This window comes from Gymnoscopelus braueri (assembly GCF_963280865.1).
Source record: "Gymnoscopelus braueri genome assembly, chromosome: 11".
In the NCBI taxonomy this organism is placed as follows: domain Eukaryota; kingdom Metazoa; phylum Chordata; class Actinopteri; order Myctophiformes; family Myctophidae; genus Gymnoscopelus; species Gymnoscopelus braueri.
The window spans coordinates 36,552,112-36,578,723 of NC_137613.1; the positions used below are offsets into that span (position 1 = coordinate 36,552,112).

Sequence of the window (26,612 nt, forward strand, 5' to 3'; positions counted from 1 at the left end):
ATTTGTTCACCATAAATTGGAACAATTTGATTCATGCTGGTAAATCTGGGTTAACTACATATGTAATGCCCCATAGGCCGGATTTTATTTTCACAAATGAATGACTCTCCCATTCCCTAGTCCCCAGTCCCTCTTTAAAAAACTAAAAGAAGAAAAAACATGAATGTTTGATGTACAAGTCGTTTTCCAAACAATTTTGAAACTAGCCAATCTACAGGCATACAACGTGTAGCCTGGCATGGCCAGACTAATATCACTGCCTGGTTATTAGTCTGGAATCTCTGTGTGTAACCTGCATTTCCGAGGGGCAAATAAAAAAAAATGCCTCTGGTGATAAACCTCCCTCTCAACTTCGGAGGGAGAGAAATAAAATCTCTATTGAGAGGGGCCAGGCCTAATCTGCAGAGGGCAATTTATCTTTGCAATGGCAGATTCGTCTGGAACCAGGCTATACAACGTGTCGAATCAGAATATATATTCTTTCATTTCAGAAAATTTTCCTGAAAATGTTTTGCAACCCTAAATAAACAAAACAAGTATAATTACTTGCAACCCATAAAAACAGCTCGATGCTGAATGTAAAAGAAAACAAGAAGAAGAAAAAAACATTCTGGTGACGGGGGTGGGAGTTATAGCTGGGTGTGGGTGTGAAACCCCGGGGAAGTGGGTTTTAGGCAGGTGGTCTGAGTGTATTTTACAGCCCTGACTACTGTCTAGTCTAGTGTACCTACTACTGTGATCCACTGACTGTCAGGCAAAGATTCAGCTCAGGTGAAGACAAACTCATTTGCACCCAGCTTGTGATGTCCTCTCACTCATGCTACAGTGGCACTCTGGTCTAGGAGAGTTGAGATGCTATACCGTAGGTGTGAAAGCAAGGCTCACACAGTGACAGGTACAATGTGAACACTGTTGATGTCATGTGGATTTACACTCAAATACATTATAATGTGCACAGTACGCAATCGTCGCTGTCGGGAAGAAACGGTTATTCTCCATATTTCATCTTTTTATGTTTCTTCATAAATGAATGCCCTAAGTAACAAATCTGAGTACTTCTTCTACCACTGCATATACACACACTTGCATAATATGGTATGTAAAAACATGCATGCAGAATATGTATTCACTGACAGACACACGTGCAGTGCACACATAACTGCAGTATATGAAGATGGTAATGTGATAAAAAAAAAAGCAGGACCACAAGGTGACAATACCGGAGGAAAGCTAAATTACGTTGAACCAAATGTCAGGGAAAATAAATGCCACAGTGCAAAATGTCAGAATAAATGCACTGCAAAAATCCTGAGTATATAACCCTCACAGTTAAATTAACACCCAGGGCTTTGTAGTGTGCAAAGTGGAGTGTGCAGACATAGCAATGTGAATTTGACTTCCAGATCACTGTGACACCAACTAGCTCAATTATCCGTGGCTCTACTGCAATGTTTTGTTGCACCAATTCGAGTCCTGCATGTCCACATGCATATACTTTGTCAGTATTCTTGCATCGCTTGCTCGTTTAACATTGGGTTCTCACAGCATCATGCAGTGTGCCAAAACCATCTCCTCATATGAACATCATACTTGAAAATAAAGTGTTTTTTTAGACCTGCTAGTGGCGTGGCGCTAAGGGGAAATCCTAGGCTACTACGATTTTTCTCCGCAACGTTCTGCTTTCACTATGCTCTGTTGTATTATGTTGTTGCGTTCCCGGAAATAGCTGATCTACAAGATCACAACGCGGCACATCTGCGACGCAATGTGAGATCGTAGACCGATCAGCTATTTATTTTTAGTGTGCGACACCGTAGTGCGACAAAGTATAAATCAGGCTTGAAATGGTTTAGTCTCGTTGCAAATCTTTGGTCTGCACCATGTCATGGAAAAATTATGCTAACCATGAAGGGTGAAGGCACAGTATAAGTCAAAGTTTATTGGAGGAAGATCATCACAGCAGGGCTTGGCAGCTTTGGCCTAGCCATGGGCCCTGTTGGGACGATCGTCTTCCAATAAACGTTGTCTTCTTCTTTCACCCTGCCTTCACCCTGAGTGGTTTGTATCATTAATAGAATTTGATAATTTGGCTCAAAGATGGTGACATCGGTTGGCCATTCCATCTGTCTGTCCACCATTTGAGTCCCGAAAAACATATCTCAAAAACTGCAGGATGTGATAGCAAGGCTAAGTGTACACACAGACATAAAATAACACACATGCAGAACTGCATTTGTGTGAAAGACGCGCACACACACACACACACACACACACACACACACACACACACACACACACACACACACACACACACACACAAATTGTATGAATGCAATTTTTTGCCATTTTATACCCTAACTCTAAGCCCCCAAAAATGGCCGTATTGTGAGCTTGCTGATTGGTTATTTTCGGCATGCAACACAGGCGTGCACCTAAGTATAAATGGGGCATAACGCCAACCTCTAACCTCTAAACCTAACCTCTAAACCTAACCTCTAAATGCCTCGCTCTAACCCCAACCTGAATCTTTTCCTAATTGTATAAGCCTGACTCTAGAGATCATCTTTAACCATAAAACAACCATTTATCTTGTGAGGTCCAGGAAAATGGTCCTCGCAATATCTATTTCTTAAATTCGACATACTTGTGGGGACATTTGGCCCGTATAGTAATACAAGCACACACACCGACATACGTACACACCCACACATGCACACACACACACACACACACACACACACACACACACACACACACACACACACACACACACACAGCGGTACACAGGTGGGTGCCAGGGCCGTTCTTTTGATGCCCCTCCTGCCAAGCCGTCCTGCTGCTTCCTGGCACCTGTCACCGTGGAGACCACTGATTGCATCATCAGCGTCTGCCAGAGAGGAACTGATCCGTTGAAAGAGAGAGAGAGAGAGAGAGAGAGAGAAAGAGGGAGAGGGAGAAACCATCTCTCCATCCTTTCATCTCCTCTCTTAAATCACGGCCATCCCCCTTTTCTTTTGTCCTCTCAGCCCCCCCCTCTCTCCCCCCATCCTTTTATCTTTGCATCAATGCCGTCCATTTTAATCAGAAACCCCTAAAAATGACAATTTACAATAAGAAGAATGAAAATAATCCTGGTTGATCCACCTTTTTTTTTTGTCAATGACACCCCGAGGCTTAATATGATTCTGGTCTCCCCTACTGACCTCAATCCAAATATGAGGAGACATAGAGTATCTGAATATTCCTTTTTATCATTGTGCCTTACAGTGTGAACAAAAGGACCCCCCCCCTCTCTATATCGTCGTTGTCGGGTGTAAACCTTGTATGTCCCAAAGCGTTACTTTCCAGGAAATGGGGAAAAGAACCATGTGTTTAAATGGATTTAATGTAGTTATTATTTAGTCACGCACTCTTGTTAATGGTTTTCTACTTTTTTTTAACTTTTGTGTGACACTGTAGTCTGACGAAATAGGACATTTATGAGAAAAAATAAACTAGAAAAGTGTGTGGTTGCCTGCCCAGGACCCGCAAACTTTGGGATCTGAAAAATCAAACTCATACATCTTGATCACATGACCCCAGAGATAATGTGTACCGATTGATGTGAGGTTTGGACAAAATCAGTAGGAGCAGTAGCAAAAAGTGGATTTTGCAAAGAAAAATCAAGATGGCGGAAAACTTGTCTGATGGAAATGGAAGAGTTCCGTAATGTTCCAAGGAATCCAAGGGAAAAAAGTTACACAGTTATAGGCCAAAACGTGAATCGGCCCGTTACCATGAGGCCCATTTGAAGAACGTATGGTGGCATTTCTTCCTTGGCCTAGTGGGAATGTGTGTTCACGTTTCACGGCAATCGGACGCTGCATTCATGATTTGAGGCATTTTGTACAAAACGGGCCACTCCTGCAACTTTGGAAGCCAATCTTAGCCAATCAGGACGGAATATAAAAAATCCGACAGATCTGTGACGACATGACGATAGAGATAATGTGTACCGATTTGCGAGATGTTTTGACAAAATCTGTAGGAGTAATATAACAAATTTGTTTAGCTAAAATCGTCCTCCTGGTGGCACTATAACAGGCCGATGTGAAACATTTGGGGCAGAGGTTCTGCTCTGGCCTCCAGGGAGTGTGTGTGCACAGTTTCGCGCCGATTGGTCCAATGGTGCCAGAGATTAGCTGCTCACAGACGGACGGACACACACACACACACACACACACACACACACACACACACACACACACACACACACACACACACAGACACAGACACAAGGACGGACGGACAGGGGTGAAAACATAGTCTCGGCCACGCCTTCGGCCTGTTGGAGACAAAAATAGAAATATACAACATAGAAAGTTGAAATATGGAGATACGAGGGTTCTGCCCGACAGCAACGATATTTGAATATTCCTTTTCATCATTGTGCCTTACAATGTGAACAAAAGACCCCCCTCCTGCTATATTCTCTCTCTCTCTTGCTAATAATAGGCCTATGTTGATCATGGCCAGTGATAATTACCTTTTTGTGAAGGAAAATGTCTTCCTGAACCAGAACCCACATTGTGTTATTGTGCAGACCTTGGCAGTATAATCAGAAGTGTTTGGTTGAATTCTGGACATGTCGTGTTCTAGTGTGTCTTAATTCAGTGGGCCATCTGGATGGGAGATATCCCAGTTGGTATGTGCAATAATACATCTGCTACATCAGTCAATGATAAACACAGCGTTTTTTCTTTTTTTTTACTACTTCTAAAATGAAACTGAACTCACAAACTCAACTGTCAATTCGTTTTATTTTTATTATTCTTTACAAAAACCTGCTTGTTTAAGAACTTGAAATGTAGATATGTGTGGGAGGTAGGTCATCTCATTAATTATCATGTGTAATGGTTTGAGTGTGTGACTGTACTGGTAACGTTTCTCACTGCAGACTATAATAATAATAAGACATTTTATTTCTAACGCACCTTACATTTGAAGTAAATCTTAAAGTGCTAAGACTATAGAAATACAACTATACTGCAGTGTGACATTGTCATGCGAAATTTGAAACTGCTCAATAATAATAACGGTGCAGCTTCATGTGGATCTCATGCCAGTCTATGACGCCAGTTGTCATGACATATCTATGAGTGCCTATTTGGACAAGGTTTCAACCTGATTCGACTGCCATTCACTTTTGGACAATCCAAGCCCCATTGACATCCATAAAAAAAAGTTAAAGTTAAATCCTATGTTAAAGTTGCCTAGACTCTAAACAATTTTAATGTAGGACCACCGGTCCACTGCCGGTCTACCGTCAGTCCTCCCACCCACCACGGTGGACATCACAAACGTATCATCCGGACTGTCGAGGCACACCGTTTCTCCGATCCGCACCAAACTTGGCTCAAACGCTGTTCAGGGGTCTTGTTCTGGCCCCACAGTGGTGGAATGAACTTCCCACTGATGTTAGGACAGCAGAGTCACTGCCCATATTTCGCCGCAGGCTGAAAACTCACCTCTTCAGGAAACACTACCCTTCCTCTCTGCCTGACCTACTTGTTGTTAACTAGTTGTACGAACGCTTGTTTTCTATTGCTGTATTGTTTATTGGATTATTGGATTGTTTATTGGATCTTGTTTAGTCGATACACTTATTTGTTTTAGTTCATGCTCATTTGATTTAGCTATTTTGTCTCATCTGTTTAAGGAAATAGGTAGCTGATATATTGCACTTTTACCTTAGCGCTAGGTATACTCTTGGTTGCTTGTTTTTGCAGAAAATGCACTAAAGACTTCTGGTGATTAGTAGTTTTCGTTCCCTACCTATGTTGAATACACTTATTGTAAGTCGCTTTGGATAAAAGCGTCTGCTAAATGTGTCAAGACGTTTTTCTAGTAGGACCCAAATGCACGGAAGTCAGAAACTTGAAGTGGAAGACAGAGTTTAATTGACAACTGAAAACATGAACAGACTGGAAACTCAGGATACAAACACAATAATCCAACAAAGCAACACGCCCAAACACAGGGCTTAAATACACACGAGGATAACAGGACACAGGTGAACTCAACAGACAATAAACACAGGGATTGGCTGGGGCAAACAGGACACAGGTGATACACATGAACCATAAATCAGGGAAGGTGAGACAAGACAGGTAACAAGCACAATGGAAGACAGGAAACACAAGAGCATACTTCAAAATAAGATTCAGGAACATACTTTCAAAACAACACAAGCAATGCAGATCCTGACATTACCCCCCCTCAAAGGGACGGCTACCAGACGTCCCACAAAAACAACAAACAGGAGGGGGTCCGGCGGAGGGACTGGGGCACTGCACCGGGGAACAGGACTGAACTGGCAGGGACAGGGCAGGACAGAGCAAACAGAAGAAGCGCACAGGACTCTTACGGGGCAGGGCAAGAACAGGACGACAGAGCAAAACTGGCTCGGGGCAGGGTAGTTAAGGACTGGGGAAACTGACCAAGTACGAGGAGAAGGACTGAGGACACCGGCAGGGAAAAGGTGACAAGAAACGCGCAGAAAAGAGACAAGACAGAGAACAGGAAACAAGCACACAGGCCTACAAGAAGACACACAAGGACAAGCACAATAAACCAGACAAAGAGACAGAACACAGACGAGCCAACAGGCAGACGGCTATCTGTAATGCTGATAAACTGGACAGAGAACAAGGAAACACTGACAGACAGACGAGAGGAAAACCAAGACATAGACAGTGGAGCAGACAGACAGGAATAGACAGAGACTACACACAACCAACGAGACTGACTGAGACCGACAGAAGGACGAACAAACATACCAGCAGAATCACACAGAAAGGCAGGTCGGCAGACACACAGACAGACATGCAGAAAGGCACATAGATAAACACATAGGCACAAGTTGAGACAGACCAAGTGACAAACAAATCAATTGACAGACAGACAGGCATGTGGAAAAACAAGTGGACTGACACATTAACAGGCGGAAAAACAAGTCAGAGGGAAGACTGAAGGACTGGGGAGTAGACAGACGGACGAAAAGACTTGCAGACAAACTAGCAGACAAGCAGAGAGGGAGACAGGCAGACAAACAGAAAGGGAGAGCGGCTAACGGGCTGGTTGGCTTCACCAAAAGACAGGACATTCCAGAGCGGAGCGTAGCAGAGGGGGGCCGGGGAGAGAGAGTAGCCTGGGGAAACTGAGGGACAGAGACCTGGGGAACAAAGGGGCTGACATTCTGAGAAACAGGGGTGCAAGGCTGAAAAACTGGGGGGACAGAACAGGGGTCAGGTGGCTTAACAGCCATCCCGGGGTCCGGCGACTGGAGTGCAAGCCCAGAACTCGGCAACTGAAGTGCCGGCCCGGGGTCCAATTGCTGGAGTGCAGGCCCGGGGTCCAACCACTGGAGTGCAGACCCAAGACCCGACGACTTGGGTATGGGACCAGGGTCCAATGGCTGGAGTGCTGAGTTGGGTTCAGCAGTGACAACCAGTGGCAGTTCAGAAAGTTCAACGGGGGTGTCAGTGGGGGAAACGGACAAGGGTCCCGGCAGACTGTCAGTAGGGACAGCCGACAGGACATCTGCTCGGGCATCGGCATAGTCCACTGACAAAGTCTCTGGCAGGGCGTCGGTGGGGGCAGCCGACGGGGGTTCAGGTGAGACGTCGGCGAGGCCAACCAACAAGGAAACAGGTGGGACACAGGCGGGGGCAGCCGGCGAGTACACAGACGGGACACAAGCGGGGACAGACAACGAGGACACAGGCTGGACACAGACGGGGACAGACAACGAGGACACAGGCTGGACACAGGCGGGGACAGACAACAAGGACACAGACAGGACACAGGCGGGGACAGACAACGAGGACTCAGACAGGACGCAGGTGGGGACAGCCAACGAGGTATCTGGCAAGACAGGCAGGGTGTTGGCGGGAACAGCCAACAAGATCACAGGCAAGACTGGGGGCGGAGTAACTGTAGCGCTGGGCAGCAGTGGAGCCTTGTGAACGATGGGTAGCGAGACACACTGGACACCGGGCAGCAAGGACTCCAAGGCGCTGGGCAGCGGGGACTCCAGGGCGCTGGGCAACAGGGAGTGTTGGGGGTGTCGGGAACCATGGCGATCACGCCCCCTTCTGGAGGACCCACGGATTCCCCTGAACACGACCAAACGAGACCCCTCAAATGGGTCTTGGGCTGGAGTCGGCTCAGGACAGACAGGTGCGGAGTCAGGACAGACAGGATCAGGGAACATCATGGAACAGGCAGGTGTAGGGACAGCCAACGAGGGTTCATCAGTACTAAGCAGCAGAGTGTCAGCAGCACTGGGCAGCAAGGTGCCGGGCGGCGGAGGGCCGGGCAGCAGGATGCCGGGCGGCGGAGAGCCGGACGGCAGGGTGCCGGGCATCAGGGTGCCGGGCATCAGGGTGCCGGGCGGCGGACGGCCGGGCGGCAGGGGGCCGGGCGGCAGAGGGCCTGGCGGCGAGCTGGGCGGCGGCGAGCAGGGCGGCGGTGAGCAGGCCGGCGGCGAGCTCAGCGGCGGCGAGCTCAGCAGCGGCGAGCAGGGCTGCAGCGAGCAGGGCTGCGGCGTGCTGGGCTGCGGCGTGCTGGGCTGCGGCGAGCAGGGCAGTGACGAGCAGGGCTGCGGCGTGCAGGGCGGCGGCGAGCAGGGCGGCGGCGAGCAGGGCGGCGGCGTGCAGGGCGGCGGCGTGCAGGGCGGCGGCGAGCAGGGCGGCGGCGACCTGGGCGGCGGCGTGCTGGGCGGCGGCGTGCTGGGCAGCGGCGTGCTGGGCAGCGGCGTGCTGGGCAGCGGCGTGCTGGGCAGCACAGGCTCTGTGATGCTGGGCAGCATGGGCTCTGTGGTGCTGGGCAGCATGGGCTCTGTGGTGCTGGGCAGCATGGGCTCTGTGGTGCTGGGCAGCACGGGCTCTGTGGCGCTGGGCAGCACGGGCTCTGTGGTACTGGGCAGCACAGGCTCTTGAACGCTGGGCACTGGAGAACCAAAAACTCTCTTCAGCTCTGCTGTGAAAGAGTAGTAACAGGAGCAAAACTCCCTTTCCTCCTCCCACACATCAATAGCCCAGGACAGGGCCTCTCCTGTGAGCATGTACCTCACATAAGTCAGGCGGGAATGTTCAGTGGAAAAGGCAGGTGCCTGGTCCTCAAAAACTGCCGAACACTGGGCAATGAAAGAGTCACAGGTCTCAGGATCACCTCCATAACGCTCAGGATGAGGAACGTGGGGCCCCTGGGTGGGCATGGCATGGGCAGGAGACGGCAGAGTGCAGGCAAGTGTCAAAGGTGTGTGCACAGACAGACCTGGACCCACTAGGTCCATTAGCAGCTTGCTCCAAACTGCTGGCATCTTGAATAAAACAAAAAACTAAACAAAAACTCTTCCTGCTGGGTCCAATAGTGGTTGGATTATTATGTCAAGACGTTTTTCTAGTAGGACCCAAATGCACGGAAGTCAGAAACTTGAAGTGGAAGACAGAGTTTAATTGACAACTGAAAACATGAACAGACTGGAAACTCAGGATACAAACACAATAATCCAACAAAGCAACACGCCCAAACACAGGGCTTAAATACACACGAGGATAACAGGACACAGGTGAACTCAACAGACAATAAACACAGGGATTGGCTGGGGCAAACAGGACACAGGTGATACACATGAACCATAAATCAGGGAAGGTGAGACAAGACAGGTAACAAGCACAATGGAAGACAGGAAACACAAGAGCATACTTCAAAATAAGATTCAGGAACATACTTTCAAAACAACACAAGCAATGCAGATCCTGACAAAATGACTGTAATGTAATGTAATGTAATGTAATGTCTTCCATGAATATAGCCACACCAGGGTTCACGTGTGCCCCCCCCCCCCCCCCATCAGGGGCCCCTGGGTGCCCTGGGTGCTTTCGGCACAGTTTTCACACTACTCGGCACCGGTACTATTTTTGGCCATGCTTTTGGTGCCCCCCGGAGCTTGGTGCCCAGGGCTGCAGCCCCTATAGCCTGTGCATTAAACCAGGGCTGAATATACAATATGTGAACAAAGATTTGTCCAATTCTGCATTAGCCTAGTGACCGTGTACACAAGAAATTTGACATTGATCGGTCCAGCGGTCTGTGAGATTAGCTCTGGACAGGCAGACAGAGAGACAATCATACACACACACACACACACACACACACAGACCCTCTTATATATGTCTACCACTTTCAGAGCCACGCAATAAAAGTGAGTAGAAGTACAGTCGACTGTTATTTCTCTCATACCAAATGGTGTACAACTGAAACGAAATGTTTTATGTGACAAAATATAAGTAGTAATGTAACAAAGGACTTATGACAAGGCAAAGACCAGTAATGAAGATGGTAATGTGATGAAACAAGAACAGCAGACCATAAGCTGACAATACAGGAGGAAAGACCCAAATGTCTTTGAAAATAAATGCCACGGTGCAAAATGTCAGAATAAATTCACTGGCAAGTATTCATTTAACCCTGTGAGTTAGGATATCGTGGTGTACAAAGTGGAGTGTGCAGCACATAGGAATGTTCATTTGACTTCCAGATCAGGGTACACCGTGACACCAACCAGCTCAATTATCCATGGATGTACAGCACTGCAATGTTGGGCTGCACCAATTTCAGTCCACTATGTCCATGTACTTTGTGAGTAGTCTTGCATCACTTGCTTGTTTAACCCATTCAATCCGGGAACGCATCTACAATGTCTTCTAGATCCTAACTGGTTTCTGAAAAACGTATGTTGCTATAATATCAGTGCAGTGTTTCCCCTAGCCAGAAGCTGAAGGTGTGGGGGAGGATGCGTGGCGTGCGCGCACGCCGAAGCACGCACGCCGAAGCGCGCACGCAAAAAGCGCGCCGAAGCACGCACGCCGAAATTTTTGGGGTTCTCAAAATACATATTTGTGCTCAAACACGAAGACATAGTACATGTGCACAGTAATGAGCAGGAAAAAATCTGTATAGTTTACATATGAATTGTCTCCAGATTTAGGAAAATATACTTTTATTAGACCTAGTATAGACAAACTGTCATACATAACAAAAAAGAGTGGTGGAGGAAGTACTCACACTTCTTACTTAACACATTACCTGCCAATCACGGATATGTCCATGATTTAAAAAAAAGAAAAAAACGTTTTTTTTTTGTTGAAAAAAATCATACTGTGGCGGCCAGATTTAAGGCGTGGCGGCCCGCCACTGCTTAATGCATATAGGGGAAACACTGCAGTGGTGCTCAAACATTACAGTTGGCCACGGACCCCCATCTCAAAATATTTAGTTTCAGGGCCTCCCCTCCCCCAGAAGCAAAGATTTGAGTACAAATGTTCGCTTTAAAACATATATATATATTCATACATATCAGATTTGCACACATTTTCACGATTCTTTTGAATAGCCAAAGAAATCTTGACACAGATGCATTCCCGGTCTTAATGGATTAAAGGGATATTTCACTTTCAAAAAAATTTTGGGTCATTTTATCGTCTACTCAGGCTTTTGTGAGCCCCCCAGACCGTTTTTAATTTGCTTGATTCAGTATTTAGACATTTGATATTCATTTTATCAGACACGCCCCCTTCCAATACAAACCCATTATAACTTCAAACTCCATTTTTAACCTGTTAGATTCATCAAAAACACCCGTCCTTGGTTCTGGTGACTCACCCTGCCCTCCTAATACGCGAGGGGGCCGTGTTTCTTCGATTACTTTTTTCATTGATTGATTTTTTTTTTTTTTTTCATATTCCAATTTATTATTTTTTTATAAATGGAAAAAGTTATTGAATAAACACGGCCCCCTCGCTTATTAGGAGGGCAGGGTGAGTCCCCAGAACCAAGGACGGGTGTTTTTGATGAATCCAACATGTTAAAAATGGAGTTTGAAGTTATAATGGGTTTGTATAGGAAGGGGGCGTGTCTGATAAAATTTATATCGAATATCTAAATACTGAATCAAGCAAATTAAAAACTGTCTGGGTGGCTCGCAAAAGCCTGAGTAGATGATAAAATGACCCAAAGTTTTTTTGAAAGTGAAATATCCCTTTAACATTGGGTTCTCACAGCATCATACAGTATGCAAAAAAAAAACTATTTTTTAGCCCTGTTAGCGGCGAGGCTCTAAGGATGGTGACCTCGGTCATCAGTCCATCTGTCCATCCATCACTTTGGTCCCAAATAACATATCGTTGCTGTCGGGTGGGAACCTTATGTCTAAAACTGTTACTTTTCAGAATTCAAATAAAAACAAAAACAGCAAAAATATCATATCTACATGCTCAAAACGTGTCGTTTGGAGCTTGCAGATCTGCTATTTTTGCTACTTGTGTGTGACACTGTGGTATGATGAAGGGCATTCATTTACGGGGGGAAAATATGGAGATACAAGGTTTCTGCCCGACAGCAACAATATCTTGAAAACTATTGGCTGGTTTACTGATTAATGGCCTTTCCCTAGCACCAGCCTCAGGCCAAAATATCAACTTGGTGACCCCGTGGCCTTTCCTCTAGCACCACCTTTAGGTCAACATTTTCACTTGCATACAAGTTATCTACAAATCTATTACCGGTAGTCAGATGAAATTAAATGATCTTCTGCAGTGATTATACAATACACCATACTGTGTTTTCTTTACTGTAATGGCTGAGGAAGTAAAATTGCCTTAGAGATGTGAAGGTTTAAACAAAGCAGGAGTCTCTCAGTTGCTCTCAGTAGGTTACAGATCTCTCTTAGCCATGCTGGCAAATATCGATTGAACATCTTTCTGTAGATCAGAGGAATGAAGTGTGTATATGTATAACTCTGCTCCATGGCTAATCTCTTGGGCTTAATGATCTCTCTCATTCCATTCTGCCTGGCCCTCTTTTCATTCTCTCCATCCGTAGCTCAGATAAGGGTCAGCTAAAGTGGGCCGGGCGCCGCCTGGAGACAGACGTGTGCGTGGCGGGTCACCAGGCTCCAGACCCAGAAGCAATCCAGAACTATGTGAAGAGGGTGAGTTATTTGTCTTATTTTGTTTTGTTTTTTTGTATTTATTTAATTACAATCTGAATCCAGTATTAACTCTTATTATTTTCTTCGCATATTATTTTGCTGTTGTTAGCACAGTCTTGCAGAACACGCTACACCAACGTTTCACTGCTTGTGCCTGTATGAGTGAATGACAGATAAAAAACCCTCTTGATTATTGTCTCCGCCGAAGGTGGAGAATATGTTTTCGCTTTGTGTGAGCAAACATTGTTAGCCAAGCTAACATTGGGCAAGCTCCACGTGACACGTGTCAATTTGTTGACACCAATGCCTCTGATTGGCTAGAGGGACGCGTGACGAAATAAAATTCTATAAATAGGTGTGTCACTTCAAAAAGCCCCTACTTTTTGAAGTGAGGTAAAACAGGATCAATCAGACTTGATTGGAACAGTACCTTCAGTAAGTCCAAGTCACCCGTCTGTGCGTGTGTGTTTCCCTCTGAGAACACCTAACATTGGTCAAGCAAAGGCGCAGAAGGCCAAAGCTAAGAAAGCATACTCATCTACAATTGTAACGTAGAAGAGGACTAGAGTTGAAATGATCCCACAACAAAGCCGAACTCTTAATACGTGTCAATATGTTGACATCAATGTCTCTGATTGGCTAGAGGGACGCATGACGAAATACAATCCTATAATAAAAAGGTGTGTCACTTCAAAAAGCCGTTTACGTTTTTGAAGCGAGGTAAGACAGGATCAATCAGTCTTGATTGGAACAGTATCTTCTAGTCCAAATCACCCGTCCGTGCGTGTGTGTGTCCCTTTGAGAACACCTGACATTGGTCAAGCAAAGGCGCAGAAGGCCAAAGCTAAGAAAGCATACTCATCTACAACAGTAACACAGAAGAGGACTAGAGTTGAATTTTTAAACATTAGAAGACAAAATATGATTTTTAAATCATTTTTTTTTTAATAAATATTTCTTTAACATACACCTTTTTATTTAAGTACAGTATATATCTTTTACTCTACTGTATCTCATTAGTTATTGCTATGATAATATAATTGCTATAGTCTGCTGGCGGAGACTTGTGCTCCGAGGAGCACATTTTCTAGTTGTTTCTGAAACTGCATGGAAACTGCAACCAAGTCAAGAAAGTGTAACTGGGTTAGAAAGAGACCCGGCAAAAGCTGTCCTATTCCCACCAGCTCTGCTGTAATACTCTCAATGATTAATGATGGAGGAACAAAAGGAGAAGCTAGATAAAGAATTGAAAGGATGCAGCAGTGGGCTATTGAAACGCTGCCTGCCATTCACAGCATCATCGCTGACATTTATCGCATGTAAAACTCACTTTCTCCACCAACAATCTTACAATGGGAAATGAAAATGTGCTCCATTGAATAGATTTGCATCTGAACACCCAGGGCGTACAAAGGGGAAACCTGATTGGATGGAAATGCAAGGCACTGAGGATAATATGATAGGCTCCGGCAGCGTGACATGAATAACCAATCAGATCACTGGCTGCCAGACGGTCCGTGATAACAGCACCAGGAACCACAGCAGAATAAAATGACAGACAAATTGACAGGCGGGTGTGCATACACATATATGTGTGTGTGCAAGATTCTCATTTTTGTATTGTTACGTCTTGTGTTGGAGTACATAAGAGTAAATGTATGTTTGTTCTGGTTTCTCACACATTGAATTGAACAGCTAAGAAATAAAACAGGGTATTAGCCTTTCCCAAGCTTATTTTTATTTTATTTCAGAAACCTCAGTTTGTGTGTGTGCGTGTGCGTGCGTGGTTGAATTATTACTTATTTTCATCCTCCTAATTTTTAACACATTCCATTGCCTGAAATAGACTGTCAGACATTCATAGAGGTGTGGCGCGCGTGTGCGTGCTTGCATATGCACATGTGTGTATTAGTGAAGTGTCAAGTTAGTGTTTAATAGGAAGCGATGTGTCTCATTATTGTCCACTGTTAGTTTGTTCTCTCTGTTGAGTCTGTCTCTGACTGTCATGCTAAATATCAACTGACAATTAACCACCAGCATGCATCAGGGGGAGGTACACACACACACACACACACACACACACACACACACACACACACACACACACACACACACACACACACACACACACACACACACACACACGCCACACACACATTGAGATAATGAGATCATTTGAATATTTGATCTTCTCGGTTGATTAGGTGGGCTGTTATTTTGCATCCACCCTGAGTTTGTCATCCTTTGTTTGTCTGTAAATGAGGCTGTGTAATAATTTATTGCCACACTGTGGTTAGCAAATATACAGTAATACAGTATGTGTATTGTTAGATAGATAATATGTCTATTTACATCTATATATCTATGTTAGGGTTGCAAACAGTTAATATGACTAATGGATGAAACGATTATTTAATCAGTATATTTGGATTTTCTATGTTTTTGTGTAGTTGTTTTTGTTGCTTTAATGGACCACAATGGCAACAAGTCTCTCTTTTTTATGTCATCCATTTTGTGTGTTTTTAAATATTTGTATTTTTTAGTCGATTATAAAAAAAACAATTAAAATATTTTTGTGTCGATACATTGATCGACATGAATCGTTAGGAATGAATGGGCCAATAGAGCGTGCCAACGCGTCGTCACCACGGGGGGGCGCGGCATAGTAGCGCAGACATGTTTGTTTTGGGCAATGTTAAGTCAACCTGGTTTATACCCCTCAAAGATGTCCGCTGCTACCAAAAGACACTTGTTGACGCCCCCTTCAGGATTTTTGGCACGCTCTATACTTGTTCTTTTTTTTTACTTCTGGGCATTGCTGTATTGCTGGGTACGCCGCCTGGGCGTTTGTGATGATGCCACAGACAGCTGTCCAGCCCAAGAACCTGGCCATGCACTGGTCCAGTGGAGAGAGTGCTCCAGTCTCCTCCAGGGGTTGTGACACTTGCTTTATGGCCACTGATCAGATTTTTTCCCCCAGTCTGTTGAGTTTTGTGTTTTCTCAGCCATGTTTTCTGATTTTACCTACATTAATATGAACAGACTTGACATTTATAGGGTATTTACAGGTTAATTTGGGGAGTTTTCCTAACCATTAATCGGTTAAAATGTGCATGTTATTTATGATGAAAAGCGGTTTACGTGCGTTTTCATACATCTTGTAGACTATAATACATCTGTGTGTGTGTGTGTTTGTGTGTGTGTGTGTGTGTGTGTGTGTGTGTGTGTGTGTGTGTGTGCGTGTGCGTGTGCGTGTGCGCGTGTGCGTGTGTGTACGCGCTGACCTCCACAGATCCAGGACATGGCAGAGCAAGGAGTGATGTTTGTAGGCTTTCTCCAGCAGCCTGGTGGGGGTCCCTGTTACCTGGGCCCCTGGGAACCTGATGAGCTCTCCTCCCTGCATTCTAGCCCCTCCCCTATACACAGGCACCCCTTCAGCGCCAGCGCCAGTCCAGTAGAACCTCCAGAACCACCCTGTAATGTCTTACAACCTGAACAAAATCTCTTAGAGCACAATCCCTCAGAACCTCAGGACATGGATCACGACCGTCCTGAACAGTGCACACAGGACTGCACACCTTCGGGGCCCAGAGTACCGGACCCCTTGAAACCCATCCAGAACTTGGAACTTGGGTCAGACGAACCGACGAAACAAATGCCGAGCCATGTTCTAATCCATACCTCAGAGATCTGCCCCAGTGAACCAACGGGCCCCACATGCCAAGCGCAGGACCATAACTCAGCAGAAGATCAAGGGGATCCGCCGTGTCCCGACTCACCAGTGAGCGCCGGTCGAGTCGGACTGCCGGACCGCAGTCCACCAGAACCAACAGATGCTGAACCTAAGCTCAGAGACTCAACAGAGGGATATTTCAGTCCAGACCCAGGCATTAACAGAGAGGTGAGACGATGTTCGAGCTCGGAGAGCTGGGTCAGCTCTCCTCTGCTGAATCACAGCCACAGACCAGAGTCCGATGACAGTGAGCTGAACAGAACCAGTAGAGTGATAACCCACAATAACAACCACATCCGAGTTAAGAGTTCTGAGAAAGAGAAGAAGAATGTAACCTCACCTCCGGTGCAGGCAAGTAAGTGGCAAGTTTACTTTTGATCAATATAAATAACGGATTATATATCCATTTATATTGATGCAACTCTTTATGTACCTTTACTTTGTTTGTTATATCTCCATAACTGTGACGTCTGTGTCTCTATAACTTATCATGCTGTGTGTGTGTGTGTGTGTGTGTGTGTGTGTGTGTGCGTGTGCGCGTGTGTGCGCGCGTGTGCGCGTGTGCGCGTGTGTGTGTGCGCACACCCAGGGTTGCAGCTCTTTGCCCTTTACAACCACACAGAGGAAACAAACAGTTCTTTGAGGTTCTATTCGCTCAGGGTTCCACTACGTATCCTAAAGGAGGCGGGGCTGACCACTGAGGTTGACGCCCACTGGCTGGATCACATGACTCAGCACTTCACCAGCGGCGCTCACCTCGTCGACGGGTTCTTCCACCTTGGAGAGAACAGTGGTATGTTCTCTTGTTCTAGCATTGGCTGCATATGTGGTGGTGTCCAAGTCATTTTGGAATTACTCAGTCACCAATTCAGTTTTAACTGATGAACATGTAATTGAAAGTAATCAGAATTGTCAAAATACATAATTTACTTAATTTTACAATATGAATCATCCAGACGTCGCTGGTCATCTGGGACCGGTCTGCTAACTGTTACCAGAGTTAAAATCTAACATAGTGAGGCAGCATTTAATTACACATAGTTGGAACAAGCTTCCAGAATATCTGAGACTTTCCCCCATGCTGACTGCCTTTAAATCCAAGCTAAAAGACTTTCACTGCCTTTTATTACATTTTCAAGATACTTAAAATTGCACGATGACCTTTAACCACTTAAACCCCAGCATCTGTATTATGGGGGAAACTTTCGCAGAAAATAGCAGATCTACAAGCTGCAGTTTACCTCCATGTCTGCCCAGACTCATGTAATAGAAGAATTTGAAACAATTTAATGAACATGAGAGGTCATAGTGACCTTGACCTTTGACCACCAAATTCTAATCAGTTCATCCAAGTGGACATTTGTGTCAGATGTAATGAAATTACCTCCAGGCGTTCCTGAGATATCACACTCATGAGAATGGGACAGAAAATGACCTCAATCTGGGAACCCATTCAGTATTGTTTTTGCCTCTGGGGGCATGACCTCCTTTTTTGTGTTAAACAGGAACTCGGGTTTGGCTCCTCCCCTTTTCAGTCTACTTCCTTCCGGGTGCTTCTGTGTTTATTCCTACTGACAAAATTACATGTTTAAGGCAGTAGAGAGATTACAATGACCTTGACCTTGACTTCATCATTTTATCCAATTAGATAAACTGTATGCGTTACGTCTTTTTTTCATAATTAGAGTGTGAATTCTTGAGTTATGGTCAAAAACGGGTTTGTAAGGTCACAGTGACCACCAAATATCATGAAATTACCTCAATGGGAATGGGACGTATGAACAGACAGACAAAACATAATGCCTCCGGCCATGGCTTCCGCCAGTGGAGGCATAACAAACTAACGGAGGAGTTATCAGTTGTTCTAAGTGTGTATAGATAACAAACGGTGCGTGGTAGTGGTAACTTTCCCTTGGATGGTGGTTGTTTTGATGCTTGCCTTCAGAACCGCAGAAACCTGTCATGCTTTAGGATTGAACCCTACCGGAGCCTTCATCCTGTGCCTCCTCTTCACTGTCTCCCACTCAGCTGTCCTATTGTCTGTCTCAATGCGGCAATAAAATACTACAAGGTAATGTCTGTTGTTTGTTAGTTGTTACCGTAGAGGCACACAGACCTGCTCATGCTGGGGTTGGGTGATGGATGACATGTGTGGGTGATATGTGTTTTAAATCCATGTCTTACAGCCAAAGTCCCTGTTCAGTCAGCCATGATATAAGTAGGTCTAAGCCCAGAGGATTGGGGATCAATTCTTAAGAGATTTGAAAGGGGAGTTGAGCTTTTAACTCCTCTCAGAGTCACAAGTATCTTCCTCTGTCTCTGTCTATAAATTGTCCAACTCTTCGTCTCTTACGTCATCTCATATCTCCACCAGGCCGGAGCCCCCGGAAGGCGGGGATTATGTTTTCGCCCCTGTCCGCCCGTGTGTGGGGGGCACCACAAATACTAAAAGTTGCCCTGTCTGTCGTACAAACCCTTATTTCCCCCTGCAACTTCATCTCGTCCTGACTGCTGCACCACTCTTTCTGACACTTTCTGTTTTTCACTTTCATCTATTTGTCCCTCCCTCTCCCCCTCTCTTTGCAGACAATGGCATTTCATCCGTGGATAGCGTGTTTATCTTTCAGAGCTCTGCTGAGGAGACTGTGACCACTTCCTATGATGCCATCGTGGTTGAGCAGTGGACTGTTGTTGATGTAGGTGTTGATCCGTAGCGGATTCAGATACAGTACTTTGCAGTTGCAGGCGAAAGCTTTGTTCAATCAACCATATGCATAAGTGTGGGGATAGAGGAAAGTGGTAACTCTGTGTGTGTGTGTGTGTGTGTGTGTGTGTGTGTGTGTGTGTGTGTGTGTGTGTGTGTGTGTGTGTGTGTGTGTGTGTGTGTGTGTGTGTGTGTGTGTGCGCGTGCGTGCGTGCGTGCGTGTGTGTGTTTTGGATTACTGCCTGTTAAGTGTGTGTGGTCTGTCTATGTCTATTGTATGTCATTGTCATGTGTCAGTTTTTTCAGCATGGGTGCATCGAAGTCGATGTGTGTGTATGTACTGTAAACTGTTGCCAATATGCCAGTGTGTGTACAGTATCATTTATGTGTGTGTTGTGCTGTCTCTCTCTCCTTGTCCAGGGTGTGGTGGTGAAGACTGACTACATACCTCTGCTTCAGTCTCTGGCTCCCTTCGGGTGGAGGCTGATGTGTGTGTTGCCAACACCAATCGTAAGGACCAACAGGTACAAATGCTAAATCACAACTCTGAAACACTACAACTCTGAGTTTAGGATTTTCCTTGCCTCACAATTGATAATCCACTCTGCATATACAGCATTTAGATTTGCGCCTTTGTAAGCTAAAACAGCATGAACTTGCCTAATTATTGTTTCTCTAACCGATGCTGAAGTTATTTTTCCCCCTGAATAATTGTCTTTGTATTTTAGATACTGCATATTGTGCATATTATTTAGCAAACGCTGAATGACACTGTAGCTGGATATGCAGAACAGATGGCATTAGATCTGACAGATCGGCATCATAATGTTCATCTCAACGTGAAATTGTTTTTGTAGCCTGTCTGAGCTGTGATCAAACATGCCGTCTGTTGAACCCTAATCGTCTTGTATACTTCTGCTGCATAGTGCACGGCAGGGTAGATAGAAATAGGCCTAGTTTTAGTAGCTGCATGTGTATACGAGCTCCTTCAGATTATAACAGTGGTAAAAGTGCCGCTCTTTCTTTTACAGCGATGGAAGTTTGTCGACAAAGCAGATCCTCTTCCTTCAGAGGCCAACTCTGCAGCGCAAGAGAAAAGACTTCAAGGTACGTTCGCCTTGCCTTTCCACTTTCCCTGACACATCTGTCACTCTTCCCCTTGTGTGTCTTTAGGCTATGTCTTAGCTCAAGTCGCAAAGAAATCAAGTTGCTAAATATGGGGCCCACTGTAAATATAAATCCTCTCAGCTGAACACTTCACAAAGGTCTAATAATAGATAAAGAGTCTGTTGTCTGGCTCAAACTGTCCAAGAGGGACGCATCAAAGGCGAAGGGCTTTGTAGTGTCTTGTCAGGCTCCTGCAGAGATGGAAAGGATGAGAAAGATGCAGCTCAGAGGCAGAAAGCATCAAATGCGTCTGTTTTTCTTCTTCAGATGCCTAACCTCAGGGGTCGCACCAAGGCAAAGAAACACGCGACGCCGGAGAGGGAGAGAAAGAACGTGTCCCCTGTGACAGAGAGAGAGATGGAGCAACTGCGGAGCGACACGAAAGAGGAGGAGAGGGAAGGGGTGAGGCACAGGGATAGCGGTAGAAGAGAGGAAACAAGCCCCCAGAGAGACGGTGAAGTGGATTTTGTGAAGGACTTGTCCCAGCCCACAGAGGACGGGGCTTGCCACGAAAACCAGGAAGAGGAGACCGAGATCGACAGGAGCCCATCGGCCAAGAGGGAGAAGACAGTGAGATGGACAGATGTGTGTCAAAGAGAGGACGGAGAGGACAGTGAGGACGTGAAGACGCACGAGAGAATCAAACGACAGCTGAGCGAAAGAGCGCTCTTTTCTGGCGTCTGTTGATCTAACTAACAACACAGGAAGCTAAAACCAGAGTAGACCATCTAAAATGTCTTGAAATTGGAATGGACGATATAGGCATGATTTTGCTATCCTGGAAAAATACATTTATTCACACACACACACACACACACACACACACACACACACACACACACACACACACACACACAGACACGCACGCACACACGCACACACACGCACGCACACGCACACGCACGCACACACACACACACACACACACACACACACACACACACACACACACACACACACACACACACACACACACACAGACACACACACAGACACAATCATGAGTTCAAGAGTGAGCTACTCCAGTCTTAGCCTGGTAAACACCCCCTCCCTCCGGAAATCTCATGCATTGCATTGCATTTGGTTTCAGGAAGGAGGGTCTGGGATTGCTCACAGAGTAAAGCTGCCCGAACCGCTGCGCATACGAACCAATCAGCGGCTGCTAGGGGCGGGATCATCCAATCACCTGCCTAGTACCTTGAAAAAATGAAACTCCGTCTGTCATCGATTCTACGCCCGGAGTCTCAGATGCAAGTACGCTGTGAAACAAAATGTGTGTCGCAAGCTTCTTCCATTTGACGGAGTGAGGTTACTCCAGTCTATAAGCTCGCAAGGACTAAACAGACTGATTTCAATGTATGTTGTTGAAGACATGCTTCCTATAACAACGGCTGAGTCTGTTTTGTGTACAACTACATTACAGTGATAATAGCTACAATGATAGATGGAATTTGTGAGTTGTCTTGTCTCTCACTGTGCCACAGCAACACTAAAATAATGTGTATAGTAATATTGTACCCCAAAAAAGTCGCGCAAAAGTTACTAATTACTTTTCTAATGCAGTAATTGAGTAATTCATTGACTTTTTGAGCAAGTAACTAACTAATTTAAAAATGTCAGTAACTTCTTACACAACACTGGTGGAAACCCAGTGGTTTCCAACCAGAGTCCACAGGGACTCTTTTTAGGCCACTGGTTTTCTATCCTACCAGGTAGTTGGACGTCTTCACCTTATGCCTCCTTGCTCCTTTGTCCTAACTGCCTAACAGTGGTGGAAAGTAACTAAGTACAGGTACTCAACCACTGTACTTAGGTACAATTTTGAGTTAGCCAACCTGTACTTTTTTCAATACTTGATACTTCTACTCCACTACACTTCAGAGGCAAATATTGTGCTATTAAATCCACTACACTTATTTGAAAGCTTTAATGAATGATAATGATTCAAAACAAAGTTACAAAGCTGTACAGAGCAACGTTAAAATCAACAAGCAACTTTAGGAGCCGTGTCCAGAGAAAGCACCTTTGAGTGAACAGCGCCTGTTTGCCATGCATTTCTAGTAAAGACGTGCGGGTGCGCTCCTCTTCCCAGCATCTGAGCATCCCGCTGGCGTATGCCGTTTTTTTGTTGCAACGCCCTGGGCGCTTCAAGCAGAGAACACTAGTTTAACTTTTGGAGAGGAGCGTTGCTCTTTTGATCCTCCTGGCCGTGTCTGACAACACGGTCATTTACGACCCGATGTTGAATCGTTATCACATCCATGGAAAGTCCACATTTACCGTTATTTCAGCTAAGCTATTTGTGCTAATAACGCAGATGACAGGACATTGGAGCACAGCAACAGTTGATAGGTTTGAACGTTGCACATGTCAATGACATCCAAAGCGCTGCTCCGCTCGTAAGGGTCTTTCTTTGGACACAGCCCCCTTAGTTAGTTACTTTTTAATTATTCTTTATTTATTTTACAAAACATACATTAACCACTAAGCCCCATGTCATACCTGTCCTAGACTATTCGGAAATAGCAGATCAAAAATTAATTAGATTTAGATTTTATTTTTCATGGGACATTCTGCATAATGAGTAATGTAAGTATATTTTGTTGCCAATACTTTTAGATTTTTACCCTAGAAAAATTTTGAATTCAGGCTACAACAGTATTTCTACGTTGTGTTTTACTACTTTTAGTAAAGTAAAAAAATCGGGAGTGCTTCTTTTCACATTTCACAGTCAAAGAGCAATCAAAGAGCAGCAGCACCAGTGCTGTCTCCTCCCCAAGGATCAGGGTTGGGATCCAGTGGTCGAAATGCTTCACTCGCTGTGAGGTTGTAGGCTATAGCAGCGATTCTCAACCTGTGGGCCGGGGCCCACTGGTGGGCCGTGAGGGTATTGCAAGTGGGCCACCAAATAATTGGCAAAACACTAAGATTTTAAAGATGATATAACATTAATATAAAAAAGTAAGATCACAATCGATTGATTGATCATTAAACATGCTCTGAAAATACCCACCCAGCCTCTCGGCTGCCGTGTTAAGTGGTCAGATGGGTGGGCAGTGAACGCTTTTGACATTTTCAAGTGGGCCCCGATCCAGAAAAAGGCTGAGAACCATTGGGCTATAGCACCCCACCTCCACCTCCCAACAGAGGTCATCCGTGTTGTTCAGTTCTCTGCTTTGGGTCAAGAATGTTGGTCAGTTTTGATGTGTCCTTACATGAATTGAGGTAATACCGTACAATGTAATGCAGGTCTCCAGTCTAAGCCTTAAGTATAGTTGTAACCCGTGCTCGTATTGACTATTTTCTGCTAAGAAGTAATGGGAGAAGAACTAAATGAAGCGATACATTGCCCTTATTTAGGTGGTATATTTACTGGACCTTGAAGTCACAAACTAAACTGGTTTCCTGTATAAGAAATGTGTAATTTGCAATTCTGCCGTGTATTTCTTCTGACCTGGACCACCTGGTGTTGTGTGTGAGTGCCGTGATATAGAAAAGTCTTTATATAGAGGCAGAGGTCAATAAACACATCAATCGAAATTACTCCATTTCCTTTATTTTCCTTGTGCGTTGTGCACAGTGCCGGTGGTTTCTTTCCTCATTAAAGGCAGGAAACGAGGTGGCAGGGACTCCAAAGTGAGTTCCTATGATGCCCGATGTCCTGCTGGGAGATGAAAACGAGAAGCTCGCAAACCATCTCTGGGGGATGTGTGGTGATCCCGGCCAATCAGCGACCTCCTGTAGGTTCCATTACAGAGCACTGTGGGATACTCCCCCCGCACTGGCATGACAACCTGTGTGTGTGTATGTGTGTGTGTGTGCGTGCGGCGTGCGTGTGTACTCGTTGGAGAATTGAGGGTGTCCAATGTCCATGTGTGAGAGCATGCCTGTGTGGGAGAATGGCATTGTAAGTGCCCAGAGAGATTTAAATACATGTATTTGAAATACATATTTCAAATACTTTTTTTGTATCTTGTCAACTTGAAATCTTAAATACCTAAAATACATTTGTTATTATGTCATTTTATTCTCAAATTGACACATTTGAAACATTTACACAGGTTTATACTGTGTGTGGGGTGGGGGGGGGGATTGGCCTACCCACCCTCAGAACAAAAGAATTCAACCACAAATGTGGCTCTTTTATTGCTACTTTTAACTTTTTAATGGATCCTACAGTATGTAAGTAAAGGCTGATAAAAGTGTCAAACTCCCAAAACCCACCAGAATACTGGAAATTACATCTACTCTGTTAAAAATGTCCTGTCAGTATGACCCCCCCCTCTGGAAAGAAATCTCCTCCTCCTGAGGTTGGCAGGTATGGTTTAGGTTATAGAAGCTGTCACTTTGATCATCAACTTCATGTTCAAATGTGTTCAAATGTGTTTACCTGTAGTCTACAGGTAAACACATGATCTACAGGCTGTAGATCACATGTCACAGTCACACTAAACAAAAATGCTGCTAAATAGTGCTAAAAGTGGTTCTTTGAATCGTGATTATGTTCTACTAGACTCAGGTTCTGGCCGCTATGCTACCCTCACACCTACGTGGCACCGCTGATCCAACCAATATGTCTGAGTCTGTGCTCAGGAATGTTTCAAAAACAAAGAAATCTCCATGAATTCAAGGCTTCATGGAGTGTGTAATTGATAGAAAATAAGTAATATTTGGGTGAACTATTCTTTTCAGTGTCTTGTTCAGGGACACTTTGTCAATTTGCATGCAACATGCAATTGAGAATGTAATGCTTAACTGAGAATGTAATACTTCACCCACCTTTGAGAATTTAGACGGAGAGTGATTTTTTTCCTTCTGGAGTTTTGGTCCTTAAACTTTCTGTTTATAAACCCTTGATTCATCATTTGAGCCATGGTTTGTACTCCTGACTCACATGCCATGCTAGCATGGAAGATGGAATTGAGAATGTAATAATTAACTAAGAATGTGATACTTAACCCACCTTTTTGAATTTAGATGGAGAGTGAAAAAGTTCTCTAGGAGTTTTGAACCTTTAACCAACGGTTTATAAATCACTGATTTATCTCACATGCTAGCTGGCATGGAAGATGCAATACAGTGTTAATTTTGAAGAAAAAAAGACTAAAAGACTTAAGGTTTTGATATTTAGACGACTAGACTAGACTAAGACTAAACAATTTTCAGAAGACTAAAATAGGACTAAAACTAAATGGTGTGTTATTCAAAAGACTAAGACTAAGACTAAACAATTTTCAGTAGACTAAAATAGGACTAAAATTAAATTTTCAAAAGACTAAGACTAAGACTAAATCAAAAACACTGATGCAATAGAGAATGTATTACTTCACCCATCTTTGAGAATTTAGACAGAGAGTGATTTTTTTTTCTTCTTGAGTTTTGACCCTTAAACTTTCTGTTTATAAACCACTGATTTAACGTTTGAGCCACACTGGCATAGGAAGATGCAACCGAGAATGTAATATTTAACCCACCTTTTAGAATTTAGATAGAGCGATGATAATGTTCTTCATGTGGTTTGATCCCTGAACCTTTTATTTATAAAACCCTGAATAATACCTCGAGCCACACTAACATGGAAAACTCACGTAAGAATGCAATACTTAACCAACCTCTTCGATTTTAGATTGAGAGTGAAAAAGCATATTAAGGCGTTTCAAAGCCTAAACCTTCAGCTTATAAACCCCTGGTATATCTCCTGAGCCACACTGATATGGAAGATATCTCTATTTAATGACTATAAGATATGACAATAACGGATTTGTATTTTGATGACATTAAACATCCCTCTGTTTGCTCTCAATGAAAGAGTAAATCTGGGTGCAGAGAAAAATGTTCCAACAGAACTGTTTTTTAACAATTTCTTGTTGTGTTCCTTGTTTCTTAGTTATACTTGGTGTTTTACAATACAGTTGTGTTCCTTTACATATTTTAGAAATATATCTTCTTAGTTCAGGTTTTAATTTACACTT

The 26,612-nt window shown here is 44.5% G+C and overlaps 1 protein-coding gene across 1 annotated transcript in view; it reads left to right on the forward strand.

The window, feature by feature from the left end:
* rftn1a (raftlin, lipid raft linker 1a) overlaps window positions 1-21,327 on the forward strand; it is a gene marked incomplete at both ends in the record, with an annotated part of 36,416 nt that extends 15,089 nt beyond the window's left edge. Inside the window, 7 exons of the mRNA XM_080442661.1 lie at window positions 12,928-13,036; window positions 16,329-17,124; window positions 17,359-17,562; window positions 19,356-19,465; window positions 19,894-19,997; window positions 20,505-20,580; window positions 20,908-21,327. Of these exons, the coding sequence (XP_080298787.1) occupies window positions 12,928-13,036; window positions 16,329-17,124; window positions 17,359-17,562; window positions 19,356-19,465; window positions 19,894-19,997; window positions 20,505-20,580; window positions 20,908-21,327 (1,819 nt within the window). The remainder of the gene's footprint in view (window positions 1-12,927; window positions 13,037-16,328; window positions 17,125-17,358; window positions 17,563-19,355; window positions 19,466-19,893; window positions 19,998-20,504; window positions 20,581-20,907) is intronic.
* Window positions 21,328-26,612: the final 5,285 nt, after the last annotated feature.